General features: G+C 37.4%; 1 protein-coding gene across 1 annotated transcript in view; it reads right to left on the bottom strand.

Moving 5' to 3' along the window:
• Nucleotides 1–268: 268 nt before the first annotated feature.
• The window catches only part of CDCA2 (cell division cycle associated 2), a 41,892-nt gene continuing 25,952 nt past the window's right edge, over nucleotides 269–16,208 (bottom strand). Inside the window, 5 exon segments of the mRNA XM_019714196.3 lie at nucleotides 269–484; nucleotides 486–1,630; nucleotides 4,063–4,231; nucleotides 15,039–15,173; nucleotides 16,099–16,184. Of these exon segments, the coding sequence (XP_019569755.3) occupies nucleotides 407–484; nucleotides 486–1,630; nucleotides 4,063–4,231; nucleotides 15,039–15,173; nucleotides 16,099–16,184 (1,613 nt within the window). The 3' untranslated portion in view covers nucleotides 269–406.

Here is a 16,208-nt window from a genome sequence, read left to right as displayed (position 1 = left end):
AACCTTCAATTTTGATAGTTAAATTAATTCTATCAATTTTTTTTTTAAACCTCTCCTCACCCAGATATGACAAGTCAATTCTAAAAGATGCTTTTTTACAACAGAGACTCTAAATCTTTGGCAGTGAATATGTACTAATGTGAAATAAAACTTAACATATTGTTGGGGCTAAAAACAATCCTTTTTAGCACAAAATACTACTAAAGCATTTAACATGTGGAGGAGGACATATTTAATGATAAAGAAATTCACTTATTTCTACTTAAAAGTAGGTTCGACTCAAATGATTTTATTTGAAACTTTTAAAACACTGAAATTGAACAAAGAATGGGAACTAGAATGAAAGAATCTTTTAAGCATGGATGGTTACCTTCTCTCTTGCCAAATGTTCTGCAGGAAATGTCAGTTATTGCTGTAGTTCCCCGAAATGTTTAATTCTCTTGACAGTCATTTTTGAGAGCTTTCTCCCTTCTGATTGAGAAGGTTCTTCTTTTGTAGCATTTTGACTTAGCATTTTCAGTGTTTGCAAGTGCAGATGTACAAAAGCTCTTCCTTCTCTTTTCAGGTAAACTGGAAGAAATGGCTGCAAAGCCCTCACTGTTCTCTTGACCTGATGTGGAGGGCGGTATACAAGGTTTTTGGCTGGAGGACACAACTTTTTTTCTGGGGGACATACTTTCAAATTCTCTGCTGTCAAATGTATATATTGTTCTCCTTTTGGTTCTTTGGGAAGTGAAGGAAGTGGAAGGAACTGGAAGTGAAATCCAGACAAGCCCTTCATTTTCCAAATCATTTTGTAGCCTCATGCTACGTCTGACTTTCGTTTCACTATTTGTTCTCTGAAAGGTTTGCTCTATGGAGTCAGATAAATCTTTATATAGTTCAGATTTTTCTAAACTAATTGCTTCAAAGCTGCCCACACTATAGGAAGGTTTGTGATTTCTATTTTTTTCCAAATGTAAACTTTGACCATCAGAATAACACATAGAGCGTCTTCTGTGTTTCCTTTTACAACTCACACCACTACTACTTTCTGCCACGTTTTTCCCCAAATCCTCACTTTGACTTTTATTTTCTTTCATACTGTCAATTAAGACATCTTCTGAAGAATCACATTTTTTTTGTGAGTCAGACATTAAAGGCTTGGTTAGCAGTCTCCCTTCAGAAGCTAGTAAGAGGTCATCCTGTTTTTCACGCTTTATATCTTCTGAAATTTTAAAGCTTTGAAAAAAGTTTTCCGCATTTTGACCAGCAGCAGAAAATTCTCGGGACTGCTGAATAAAATCAGATTTTGGATGATCTGATACAATGGGTTTTTTTGTCACAGAAGCACAAGAAATATGACTGTTTTCATTCTCGGTCTCAGTTTTTAGTTCATTTTCACTTTCCAACTTAATTTCTGCTTTTGGATTATTTTTACTTTCATGAATTTCTATAGTACTTATATTTGAATCTTGATCAAAATGAGCGTTAATAAGCGACAAGGAGCTTTTTATGTAAGAGCTGCAGAATTCAGACACATCGGATTTAGTCAAGTCTTGCTTCATCTGAAAATCCGAGTTCTGAGGCAAAAGATTCTTTCTTTCTGGAAGCATCACTTCTTCAAGTTCACCATCTGAGTTGGAACCATCTATGGGCATGTAAATAAGTTTGAATCTAATTAAAAAGTCACAATGAAAATAAACTTTAACAAATCATACAGGTGCCACATGGTAGGTAGTCTGTGTTTCAAGCTTCCAAAAATCACAAGACCTACAAAATGTCACTCTGTACATGCCCCTATCCGTCACCTTCCTTTCCCTTTTAGTTCTTCCCCAACCCCACAGCTTAAGAAAATATGTATTTAATGCATGAAATAGCAAAGCACATAGTCTCAGACCAGAAAAATGAGAACTATATCTTAATTTGCCTCTTTTCTAATGTACTTCCCACACTACAAGGTCAATTAGCATGAGGCAGCCACATTTTCCATTTCCCTAAAAAATGAATTACTGAAAACAGGCAACATCATGCTTCTGAAACTTTTCTATCAATGTTTCTTCTGAAATAGAGGGGGAAAAACATGGAATACGGGGGGGCTTGAGAACTTCACTAAAAGGTTACTCCCTGAACACTCAGGTCTCACGCCCTGTGTTACAAAATTAATATAAACTGCAACTGTACTCTCAAATAGAGCCACGTTTGTTTCAATATTCTAAAAATCTCCCCACTTCTGCCCTAATCTATGACTGAAAATTCATCCTTCAGGAACTTCTTGCCATGTGGCGCCTGTCATGTGTTTTTGACACACTGTGTCACATCACAGGTAAAGAAAACATCAAGGTTTTCAAGTTACATAACACAGCCTAAATGAATCAGGCATCATGGGTCCTACCTCTTGGTGCTATTAGATGCCATCTCTTTTGTTATCTCAGGTAATACAATTTTTACTTAGCCAAATAGTGTAAGAAATGTCCTAAATAAAATCAAAACTGGAAGATACATAAAACATAAGCTGAAACAAAAAATCTGAAAAACGATGTTTCAATTTGAAAGGTATATATCCATGATTGGGATACTTAAAATCACGACATGTAAAGCTAGAGATTAACATAGGGTAGGATCCACTCAGGGCCAACCAACTAATGTGTCAGATGGGATCTTTATACAACTTTATACAAAAGTGGATATTTTTGTACTGCTCATGAAATTCACATACTAGAGAAGGAAGGTAGTGGAGAGGGATAGAGGCAGGAAAAGAGGAAGAGAGCAGAAGACGAAAAGAGGGAAGGAACAAAGGAAGGGAGGGAAGAAGGGAATTGCTTTAAACCCTTGTAAGCAGATGATATATACCATTGGTTATAGATAAAATATGCTTCAGGTATTTTAACAAAGAAATTCTCTAATAAGACACAAGGTGGAAAACATATCCTAACAGTCATTGCTTAAACATTTTGGGGAAAACTCCTCTTAGTTTTTATACTGGGGATATAATGAAACTAAGACTCCAAAGGGACGCAATTTACACGGAATGGAGGTGTACAGATGACTATAAACCAGGTGGTAAAGGTATGAAGCCAACACAGAAATTTCCGGAAAAGGCAGCCAGCATTGCTACATCTTAAAGGGTAAGCAGCATCAGGCCAGAATAAAAGAGGTGGGGTGGCCAACTCCTGTCCCAAAGGTACCAAATGGAAAGGCTGGGGTAGGACAGCACTGCCCCTGCTGGTTCCAGGGGCTGCCGGGGCCTGTGTATGACTGTGGGGTGGCTGTGTGCTTAATGTTTAAACTTTCGTGCTTTCCTGAAATGAACAAGTAGGCAGAAGCCAAGAGTTTTCAGTGGCATGTGCCATATCCATCCTCGAATCTGTTATAAATCCTCTCTGGTATGTTGCAAATGGAATGTAGGCTATCAATGTTTGATTGACAAAGGCAGCTCTGTTTTAAAAGTGATTCTACAGAAAATTAACACACCAAATGAACACATACTCTTCTTATCTGCAGCATGATTTAGTCAATTTAAAAATCAGATGCAACTCCAAACCAACTTTCATCTAACCAGCGTATCAACCAACTTAATCTTTGCTTTTAAATAACAACGTTCAAGGTCATCAAGTTCAATTGACCAATGTCACTTCTAGAAGATGCTTGGTAGTGCCAACTGTACTGAAACACAGGGCAAGCATTTTTTAAATTTTTGTCCTTAATTGATATATCTATTATTGGGCCATCGTCTCCTTCACTTTTAATGATGGACTACACCACCAAAGAGAATTCATTTTACTTTAACAAAATGCTTTAACAGGCAAAACAAATAGGATGAAAGAAAATTATTTCCCCTGAAATTACATGCAGTATCTTGTGTCTGAGTTTCTCTGGGGAGAGGGACCCAGAGCTTCCATCAGATCTGAAAATGGTCCAGGTGACACTGCTGCTTCCCTAATAGCCTCACGGTCATATGAAAAGCTGATATTTTTTATTTAGGTACTCTTTACACTTGAAGGGGAAAAAAGGGGGGAAAAGAGTGAAACAGCAACAAAGTGGTGAAGAGAAAAGATAAACAACAGGAACAGACCAAAATACCTGAATATAGCCTTTGGACTCTAGGCAGAGCAGGCGACACAGAGACCTCAGGCAGCTCTGGAATAGGACTTAGGAGCGGCTTCTTAGAAGCGATGTCTCTTTCCCCATATAAAGACTTCTCAACACCTTTCTTTCTCTTTGCTTTCTTCTTTCTGCCACTTCTTAAAACCTGAGAAAATGTATTAAAACACTGTAACTGAGAAAAGATGTAGCACCATATACAATTTTGACCCTTTAAACTTATAACCAGTTCTTCCATTTAAAATTTTAGAAATTTGAGTCAGGAATTGGGGGCTAAGTACCTTACACAAAGTCAAAAAATATAGTATATAAATAAAGCAGAACTCAATTGACAAATTATAGAGTATCGTTCTCTGTTTCCACAAAGCATTTGCCAAGGTAAGCTCTGGATAAGTCAGAAATGGATTAGAAATGCTGTAGAGTAGGGCAGACTTAAGACGTGAGATATTTGTAAAGTAGGATGCAGTTAGAATGACTCAGGATTGACCTAGAAAGAGTCATCTTCTGGAAGCTGTGGGAGGCCGTTTTCTGTCCATAGATCTGGATGAAGAAACAATAGGTGTGTACATAAAATCTGGAGGACACAAAGCTAGCTGAGCCGATTCAAACAACAGAAGATTTAATCAAGATTAAAATGAATGGGTCAAAATAAGATGGATTTTAACAAATAGAAGATGAAGGACAAAGGTCTGGTAATAACTGATGGAAAACATGTGGGTTTCTGTAAAAACTAAAAACTACTTTAATAATAGCTAGACTGCAGTATTAAATTTAATTCTGACTGCCATATCGGTAACTGAGAACTAATGTTTAAAAAAAGTTTCATAAGGAAAAGACTTAAGAGAAACTCAAATACTGTATTAAAATCATAGATTGTTACCAAAAAGAAAAAATACATTCAGTGGGATGATATTGGAGAGAACCAGACTCTAGGTCAACATAAAGAACACATTTTTAACAATTAATGCTTCGAGAAAATGGAATTCAAACATTTGTGGACAAAGTGCTCTGTGCAGGTAATAACTTGCTAGGTATGAGACATAAAAGCGTACCAGGTGTGGTCTTCAGGGAGCTCACGGTCTAATGGCAAGTAATTATAATACGTAACAGACCATGACAGAGCCTATGTGGACAGAGGAGATGGGTACCTGGCCTACGGGAGGTCAGGACAGGCTCCGCAGGAAATGGAATGTCTAAATGAAATCTTAAACAAGCGAGAAGTGTTTGGGCCGATTATGAGAGTGGTGCCGAAAGGCTTTTCAAAGAGCAGAGAAGGGCACACACAGAGCTCTAGATGGGGCCCAGCCCAGCTAGGGGAAGAGCTGCAAGCAGCAGTGAGTGGTCACTGGGCTCACACAGAGGTGGCAGAAGCAGCTGACAAAGCAAGCAGGGCCCTTGTGCACACTGTGTAGCAGCCTGAGAGCAGTGAGGGTTCGCCGCGTGGTGGTTCAGGGAGAAACAACCTTTGATGTCACATTGAGGAAAGACCATTTGGGGATAGCATCGAAACGAATGGTGTGAAAAAGTAGATGATATGTAAGACTATGGAAGCGGGACAGAACTGAAGGTTTGTTCCTTGAGACACCTATAGATATCCTATAAAAACGAAACAAAACATTCCATGGAAAAATAATTTTAGAACGGTACAAAATACATGTTCCTCTTGGTAATGCACAATATATATTTAACATCAGATTCCCTGAGAAGTCCTCAGTATAAACCATCTCTATGTACATTAGGAAAATGCGGGGTTAAATATTTTTCCATTAAAGATTTTTTCATGGAACTTCTGTTGCCCTCCATGGACAGTCGGGGAAATGCTAGATTGGTCGATGGTTGTGGAAGCCAAGAGAAAAATCACAACTTGAGCCCCAGGGATAAGTTGCAAAAAAACATTTGGCTATTGGTGCCAGAAGCCTTCAGTTCAAATCCTGACTGCCATTTAACTGTTTTACAGCCGTAAGCAAGTTACCTCAACCTCTGTACCTCCTTCTCATCTGCAAAATGGGAATCCCAAGAGCTGTGGTGGTAAATAACCTCCGAGGAACAGTTCACATAGGGCTTGACTCACAGGACCGGCTTTGTGTTAGCTAGTCTGATTCTTTTAAATTCCTTCCTACTACTTTGCGTATTGACGTGGGAGAAAGTTATGCTGGTGGTATTACTGTGTGACGTAGGCCCTACACGGTCAGCTAACATGCTATGGTCAATGTCATCAAGTTGTAACCTCCAGAATCATTTCTGGTTCGCAGGTAGGGAAAATCCCCTTGTAGCAGGATTCTGAAAATCTTTGTTTATATAAAGTGTCTCCAGCACCTGCCAATAGTGCCTGGTGCATAGTAGCGTCTCAACAAACATGAATGAATGAATGAACGAATGAATGAATGTATGAATGAATGTAAAAGAAAAAGTAGTTAATTAAACTTCAGAAAATTGGCTAAACATGACAAAGGAATAATACGTTTTTTTCATGGTCATGGGCCAATAGAAGTATACGACCCAAAAAGAAAGGTTAAAGATTAAAGCACCTGAGAGGTCTGCCATGGAAATACATCTAGCAGTGATTATATTAGGTTGGTACAAAAGTAATTCGGTTTTTGTAATTATGTTTAACCTTTCAAACCGCAATTACTTTTGCACCAAACTGATATTACCCATAAGCTTTCATCTGCAAAGGCTAGAAACTTAACAAAATTGAAGTCAAAACAAAAGCCTTGCTTATAACTGTAGTAAACAAAAGAAGCCATATGTGACTGGATTCTTAGAAAAGTCATGTGATCTAGAAATGGTTAGGTTGGTTTATGACTTGGAGCGGACAAAGGACAACTAAAGGTATTATTACTCCGAAAGTGATTCCATTTACTCCAGAATCACCAATATTTCGTCTCATACAGTGAAGGAGTTCATGCAACAGAAGTGAATGCTTATCTTTTGTTTTATCTGCAATTAAGACTTAAATTCTTTCTGAGTAGCTTTAAAATGATTTAAAAATAATTCATGTACATGGGAACACATCAAATTGCATAGGAAAGCTTAGATGAAAAGCATACACTTCCTTACCCTGCTGTTTACTTATTGATTGGTTCCAGTATTAGATATGTAGGTAGCTCCATCTCTACAGGAGAGTAAGGGTAATATTGCTAAATTTTTAACTTTTTATGATAGAAAATGTCAAACACACCCAAAGTAGAGAGAACAGAATATTGAACCCCATGTACCTATCAACTAGCTTCAACAATTACCAACATATAGAAATCAAGATTCATGTATAACCAACCCCCCAGATTATTTTAAAGCAAACCCCAGATATTACATCATTTCATCTGCAAATCCTATAGTATCTCTAAGACAGAAGGGTTCGTTTTTTCCACAACAAAATGAAATATGTTATTACCTGACATTGCATTTTATTGTTGATTTCTTTTACAATGGAGTTTTATTTTTTCCAACTTTATTGAGATATGACATAACATTATGTAAGTTTAAGGCATACAATGTAATTATTTGATATATGTATATACTGCAAAATGATTACTTCTTTTTCTTTTATAACAACCAATACTACTCAGCAATAAAAGGAACTATTGATAAACACAAAAACCTGACCAAAGCGCCAATGAATTATGATGAGTGAAAAATGCCAGTCTCAACAGGTTACATACCATTCTTAAAAATGAGAAAATTAAAGAAACGGATAACAGATTAGTGATTGCTGGGTTAAGCCGGGGGTAGGCATGGGAAATGAACGCAGCCACAAAAGGGCAACAGGAGAGATCTTTGTGTTGACAAAATGTCCTGTATCATGACAGCATTTTGATATTGTACTATTATGATATTATATAATAGTTTTGCAAGATGTCACCACTGGAAAAAGTTAGGTACAAGGTACTTGGGATCTCTCTATTTCTTCTTACAATAGCATGTATTTCTAAAATTATCCCAAAATAAAACATTTAAATACAAAATACCATAATGACAACAATATTCCCTAATACCTCCTCAGAGTTCAAAGTTCTCCAATTGGTCCATAAATGGCTTTTTACAACTTTTCAAATAAGGATTCCAATAAGTTCTCCACACATTCCATTTGGTTCAGAGATCTCTTATAAAAATCTACGGTTCCTTTATTTTTTTCCTCTTGCCATTTATTTGCTGAATAAACTGAGTCATCTATCCTATAGAATTAGCCTATAGTGAGCTAACTCTGAGTTTGGCTCACTGCAACCATGATGTGTCTTTATCTTTCTCCATCCCTTGTATTTATAACTGGTCATTAGATCTAGGTTTGATCAGAATCAGCTTTGAGCATTTCACGGATGGTTGTATACTTTATACTTCTTTACGGCATCAGGAGACCCACCCTCCTTCTGTGGCATTATGAACGCAGTGGGCTCAGGCATTCAGTCTGATCAATCCATTATGCTCCCCCATCAGACTTCTACCTATTGGGTTGGTGCAAAAGTAATTGCCGTTTAAAAGGTTAAAAATAATTGCAAGAACCACAATTACTTTTGCACCACTCTAATACTGTAACACTCAACAGCTTTCACGAACACGTCTTTTTTACCTACTAGTGGAAATTCCTCATCAATTATTTACTTGAAATAAGAGTTCAAACTTTATTTTCTGGTTTTTGGAGTTGATGTACTAGACAGCTTCAAGGTGGTCTTTAAGATTTGTTATTAATCATTCTGAACTGACGTGTTTTTTCATATTTGATATTTATTTCAATCTATTGCAATCATTATTTCTGATGGTCACACTGTCCCACTTTGGGTCAGTGGTAGCCCCTTCTAGATAGTTCCGTGTCTTCTAACAGGACCCCAGCAGTGTTTTACACTTCCTTGCTTGCACAGCGGACCTTGGCTCATTGTCTACATTTGCTGTTGTAAATCTGAAAGCAGCCATTTCACTAAGGAACCCTGATCCCTTTTAGTAGGAAATGGTATTTAGAGAGGGCAATCTACGTACTGGAGATGCTCACTGCTTCTAAACCTTATCGACAGAGCTAGAAAATTAAAGGAAAAAACATAATTTCATTCTGATATTTCCCATTCAAATTTTGTCTAGCAAGGTTTTGAATTTGATTTTAAATGGTTTTTCATCTCATAAAAAAAGTCTTGACTCCTAATGACAGTTTAAAAAAACTGCTTATTTTCTTTATTCTAGATTGAATTTATCAATGTGAGTGCTTCACACTGTTTAAGCTTCTTTTGCAGTTATTTTTGTCCTTAGCATATAGCCCACTGGGATTTTTCAAATTTTTAAGTATGAAAAAATTATTTGTCAGGTTAACCCACCAAATTGATAGTTAGATAATTTGTTTCATTTCGTTTTCAATTTTTAGGGACTGTTCTTTTTCCTAAATTTGATTTAATTTTTATAGTCATGTAAAAAGCATTTACATGGTTCAATATCAAAAGGAAGACATTCGTCTAGCTTTCATTCCTTCCTATTCCCTCCTATCGCCTCTCCCTATTATGTAACCAGTTTTTATTTGTCTTTGCTTTATTCTCCCACTCTTTTTAATGGAGAGATGTTATGTGCGTGTATAAACACATACATTTATTGTTATTTTTAAATGTTCCCTACTTTCTTAGATTAAAAAGTAGTTCTCCATATTAGCTGCCATAACAAAATACCACAGACCGACTGGCTTAAACAATATTATGTCCTCACAATTCTAGAGGCTGGAAGTCCAAGATCAAGGTGGGGTTGGTTTCCTGAGGCCTCTCCTTGGTGTACAGATGGCTGCCCTCCTACCGCCTCTTCACATGGTCTTCTTCCAGTGTGGGTGCACCTGGTGTCTGCTTTGGTGTCCAAATTTCTTCTTAAAAGGACACCTGTCAGATTGGATTAGGGACCCTTCTAAGGGACTCATTTGAACGTAACCACCATTCAAGAATGGCCCCATCTCTAAATACAGTCACATTCTGAGGTACCAGGGGTTAGGGCTTCAACATACAAATTCTGGGGAAACATAGTTCACCTCATAACAGGTAGCTTACTTACTATACACATCATTTTACAGTGTTTTTTTTTTTTTCCCCCACTTAATAGTAAATGCATCCTGGCATCATTCCATAGCAGTACTTGGAATTTTTCTTCTGTTACAAAAGTTTCTACAGCTACAATATTCACTTTGTGAACACATCATTGCATCATTGTTTATTCAACCAGTGTCATATTGATGGACATTTGGTTTGCTTTTAGTCTTTGGCATTACAAAGAGTGCTACAATAAATTTGTACATATGCCTTTCTGAATTTTTGTCATTAGATCTTTGCGATGGATTCCTAGAAATGGGACTGCTAGGTCAAAAGATAAATGAATATTTAATTTGACTTAATATTGCCCAACTGCCCTCCACGGGGATTTGCACTAACAGAAAACTATGAACATGCCTGTTTACCCCCAGCCTCACCGAGAGTATGTTGTCAAACTTTTAGAATTTTCCTAATCTAAAATGGTAAGAAATGGCATCTCAATGCATGCGACAGTTATAGTTCTCTTATTATGACGGGCAAGTCTAAACATTTTTTTTATGTTTAAGGGCCATTTTCATTTTAATTTTGTGACTTTTTAAAAACATCTCTTGGAGATTTTTCTCTAGTTGGTCACACTTTTACTGTTTAGAAGCTCTTTAAATATCAGTGATAGCAATCCTTTGAGTTTGATATGAATTGCAAATACCTTTTCCCAAGTTTGTCCTTTGTCTTTGTTTTTTTCCCCATGCGCGCTCCATGTTGTTTGGGTCACATGGAGTGAAATTTACTGATCTTTGACCTCATTGATTCTGGGTTTTGAGCCAAATTTTGGAAACTTTCTCCATTTCTAGGTGATAAAGGAATTTACTCTTATGAATTCTAAAGCTACTCCCAAGTGAGCAATTTTATTTATTTTCAAAATTTTTCCAGTTCTGCTGAGGTATGATAGAGAAATAAATATTGTATATATTTAGGTTGTACAACGTGATTTTTTTTTTAACGGTGTAAAACATGATGGTTTAACATACATTATAAAATGATTATCACAATGAAGTCAGTGAACCCATCCGTCACCCCAGTTACCGTGTGCGTGTGTGCGCACACGCAGGGAGAACACCTCAGATGTGCTCTCTTAGAACATTTCAAGCACACAGTACAGTGCAGATCTCCACTGATTCCTGCCACAAAAGATGAGGCTGCTCCTCGCTTAAACTAAACCTGCCTCTTCCCTGTGTTAGTTTTGGTTTTTCCACTGGTTACCTGTGAATTTATACTTCTATTTCTTTGCACCAACTTAAAAAATATATTTTGAACCTCTAATTTATAAGATGATAATTGTAATTAACAGCCATAGTGTTTGTTATGGCCAGGCGTTGCTAATACACTTAGTACTCACAATAAGCTTATAAAATAAGTAACGTTACTACCTCCACTTTAAAACCAATAGAGAAATCAAGACTCTTGCCTACCATGCCCGTGCTGGGAAGGGGGTCGGCCAGGATTTAGAACCCAGGTTATCCGGCTCTAGAGCCTGTACTCTTAACCACTATACCTTTAGTGTTAATACCCTCGCCTCCATCTTTTCTACCCACTTTTCACCTTCTGCCATTAGCTACATTTAGATCGTCTTACACAACAACCAAGTTGTTAAAGCTTTGCCCTTAGTTGAAAACAGCATTTACATCATCATGACTGTGTAAGCATTTTTCATTGTTGTCAATGAGACCTCACACTGCTTTCCTTTCCTCTGGCGCCCCCTTGTGGATGATTCCTAGCACTATAAAAGACACTTTTCCTTAGACTCCGTTATTGCTTGAAATCACACTCAGGTTTGGTCCAAAACCTTTGTATATAGACTTTTATTTGAAATGATATATAATGACCTTTCTTTTTCTTCTTATATGGCACACCTTCCATTTTCCTAATCATCGATCTTTCTGTTTTTCCCACCAGAAAGGAACACCCTTCCCTTTTGCTCACATTTGGTTGATCTTCCAGGCTGGCTGAACAGCTGTAATCAGAGATTTCCCTTTGAGTCCTGAATTCTCAAGCTTCCTTCCTCATTTTGAGTATCTCCTCCAGTAATAACCAAAGAAAAACTTTTCAGAGTCCTTGAAATGTCTGAATATCCTTATTTTCTTCTTTCACACTTAATTAAATTTGACTGGATGTAGAATATTGGGCTGAAATAGTTTCTTTCAAAGCATTAAATGTCCTGTTGAATTACCTTTCGGCATTCAGACTGCTGTTAAACTTGATGCCACTGGTAACTGTTTCCTGGTCGTTGAAGTCCACTCTGCTCCTTATCCGTAGTGTTCCATTTCACACGGACATGTCCAAGTCCTGACCTTTTTTCATTGCACTAGGCAGTCAGTAGACTCTTTTAACTTGAAGCCTCCTTTCTTCAGTTCTAAGAAATCCTCTTATTTTTACAATTTCTTCCATTCTGTTTTCTTGTTCTGAGGTTCCTATGAAATCTCCTAGATTGGTCTTCCAAGTCTCTTGTAACTAGTCTGTCGCTGTTTTGCTCTACTCTCCAGAAGACTTTCCTTAATTTCATTTTCTAGTCCAACTACTAAATTTTGTATTTTTGCAAATATTTTTATCTCTGCTTCTTTTTAATAGCATCCCTTTCTTAGTTTTATGCATACTTTCTTAAATCTGACTATATCAGAATATTTTTTTATAAAGTTTCCTTCTATTCCCTGAATAACATTTCCCTCTGGGATCAGTTTTTCAACCTTTTAATATTGGTCTTTTATGCTCTTGGTTCTACTCAGTTGTCTGATTCTTACTTAAGATTGGAAATTGGTATGAGTGTCCTCTGCTTTCCAGCTCAGTCTCTTTCCTGTGTGACAATTCCACTAGGAACTCTGTGTGGGACAGGGAGAATGGGGAGCATCAATTGTAGGCTCTGCTTCAGGGCAAGAGCTGGCAGTTAAGATTGTGGGACTTTCCAAACACCAGAATGAAGGCTTTAACCTAGATGATAACATCTATTCTGGGCATTAGGGTGGGAGAGGGGGCTGGGGTGCCAACAGGTGCCAACTGTTCCATATACAGGACTTCAATTAATCCGTTTCCCATTACCACTTCTCACTCTCAACATCCATGTACTTATCGGTCCTGGGCCCAGTCTCTGGGAGGCCCCATCAGCAGGCTGGCTCCCAGAGCCTCTCGCTCCCTCCTGGCACATTCTGAGCTGCAAATCTTTCCATCTCTTTTATCTGTCAACACGCACCCATCTACTTTGTCTTCCAGAAATTCACTGAAGGCTGTCATCTGTTGCTTCATACTCTTCATTCCCTTCCTCTTCACACTGCTGTTCTAAGCTTCCTATTACATCAATTATTTTGATTTAGTGGGGTCCTGGGACTGATTGGAGAAAGACATAATGCTCAACCCATCTTGAACTTTCTGACTATTGATTTTATGTGAAGAAGTAGGTATAGGTATGAGGGTAACCAATTTCTAATGCAATTAAATAAATGTATGCATATTTTTGAACTTACATGTATTTTTTTTAAGCAAAGGAGTACATGATCTAAAAAGAGGGACTGAACCAGAAAACATCCAGTTTCTTCTGGCTTTGCTGACTTAGGGGTGGTTTGTGCCATGTTTAAAACAGTTTTTGTTTTAAGAAGCAGAAAAGTTTACTGACTGTTCTGGGTGGGTGTGTGTTGGGGTGAGATTGAAGAATTCCATTTTGGAAATGGTGACTTTTTTACTAGGTGTTTGTAGGATGGTTTAAGAAGAGCTCTCTAGAAGGCAGCTGTACATAGGTTTATAGATCAGAAGGATTTGGGAGTCATCAAGCATGCTGCATATGAAACTACCCAGAAAACATACCATTTGGAAGGGCAAAGAGAACTCTGGGTAATACAAGCATGTAAGGACGGGTCGAAGAAAATAAACCTTTGACAGAGACGACAAAGAAGTGTTGCCAGTGATGTCAAGTGTTGCTGAGATGGTAAGAACAAGACCTCATAGGATGCACTGGATTTTGGTCACTAAGTTACTAAATACCTTGTAAGAATAAGGTAAAGTGGCAAAGTGGTGGAGAATGAGACCATATGTCAGATAATATGTGGAACAATGGACCTGTAGAAGCACCTGTTTGAGTCTCTCCAATAATGATAGATGGGAGAGGGGATCATGGTTAGGTAAGTCCAGTGTTGGAGTGGAATAAAAGGGATGAAGAACTGAGATTACGGACAAGAGTGGCTGAAAACAGCACACGCGACTTACTAGGATGAACGAGGAAACACAGGAAGTTAGGGATATCTGAAGGCTTGAAGGTAAGCAGAGGGCCAGAAGATTATTAGTACAGCAGAGACACCTGGGTGAGGGAGTGAAAGTACTGGATGGATAGGAGGCTGGGTCACAGAATGGGACATATAAATGTGTTATTAAAAGTGGGATGGGCTTAGGTAGTACCAACAAGCTGTGGGTATGGCAGAGGAAGGTCCAGATAATTGAAGGGAAATGGACCGGTAAGTGGGTCACGGTGCTAGATCGGCTATTCATTAAGAGACCTGTGAAATCATCTGAGCCGGGATAGGCCTTAGTGCACTGAGGAAGACTGAGAGCTAGTTTCTAAATTCTTCTGTAAATATGGAGAAGTGATCCAGCAACTGGCAGAAGCAAGGTCACACAAGTGGAAGATGGTGCCCTCATCCCTAGGAAATTAGAGGAGTCCCCAAACAGGGTGACGTTAGATTAGATTCAAGGATAAGAATCAGTTTAATATTTGAGTGCAGATTTATTGTGCTGGATCTACTGAACACAATAAAGGAAATGCAAAAATGGCCCTCGGGTAATTAAGAGAGTCTCTTTCTATTGCATGATAAGAAAACTTTAATATTCTTGGTCCAATGTTAACTGGAAAAAACTTTGTTTCCACGTTTTCCTAACCACACAACAAACAAATGCACCACTTCTACTCTTTATCTTTACACACACACTTACCTGATTCTTTTTAGCAAGTACTTTGTCTGTGTGCTTGCTTTCTTGAGATTTCCTCCTAATTTTCTTTTCTTTACAAGGCTGAGCTTCTGTATTATGTAAGCTGCAAACACTCTCTTCTGCAAAACCGATCGATTGCTATATAGAAAATTTTAAATGGGAATACCATAAAACAGTTACATTTTAATGTGTGTTTTCTCACATTTATTTTCCTTCCCATGCTGCTTCTACCATTCTTATATCCCATTTCCTCTTAAGTCACAAATACCATTAGGAGTATTTTACCCAACTTAACCTCAAACGGAGGAAACAGTAACAACTAATTTTGGATTTATCAAACATAGACCCAAAAGCATATGCATTGTGCCCAATTATTTTAAGGAAGAATTAAAAAACCTTAAGAATAGCTGATTTATTCATCAAAACATTTAATGAGCATCTACAAGTTAGCACCTAACTGCTGTTGAGCTATGGAGAAAAAAAAATAATGAAAGATTACCTAAGTTTAAATTCTGGGTTTATCATACAACATCAGCTAAAAATTCTATAACAGTATAGTACATGTTTCTACACTATGATGCCATAGGCAAAACTCGTATTTTATCTAATTTAATAAAATAGCAAAAGACATGCATTCAATGAAAATTATGCTTACACCAAAAACAGTAGAAACATTGTTAAAGTATAATTTTTAAAAAGATTATCTTTATGCCATTTTCTAGCTCTGCTAATTACATACTACTCTTTTCCCCTTTGTATCTCAATAAAAAAACATAAAACCAAACAGATCTCAAGAAGCTTTTTAAACAAATTACTTTCCACACGGACACAAACTCTGAAAGCATTTTTGTTTTACTGGCTTTTTCTTCTAAAATAATTAGTTAAAACCAAATCAGGAAGACATCATGACCCTGAGTTACATACATAAGTGATGGGATAAGGTATTAGCTCTTAATGACATTGATCAAGCCACGATTTTACCCATAGTCATTTGGTCATGAAAAAAGAAAAAAAAATCGATTGCAAGATTTAAAAATACATTGTGCCAAGTACAAACACTTACACGTCTTCTGCTGGAGGTCCGTGTTATTCGACCACCTTTACAGGTTATTTTCTCATGGCTGTTTGAAGAGCTACAGGTATCTGTGCCTGATAAGCAAGACACAAGCAAAA

Source organism: Rhinolophus sinicus, chromosome 15, assembly GCF_057876585.1.
Source record: "Rhinolophus sinicus isolate RSI-liver-muscle chromosome 15, RSI-T2T, whole genome shotgun sequence".
Classification (NCBI taxonomy): Eukaryota; Metazoa; Chordata; class Mammalia; order Chiroptera; family Rhinolophidae; genus Rhinolophus; species Rhinolophus sinicus.
This window is presented reverse-complemented; position numbering and strand designations above follow the sequence as displayed.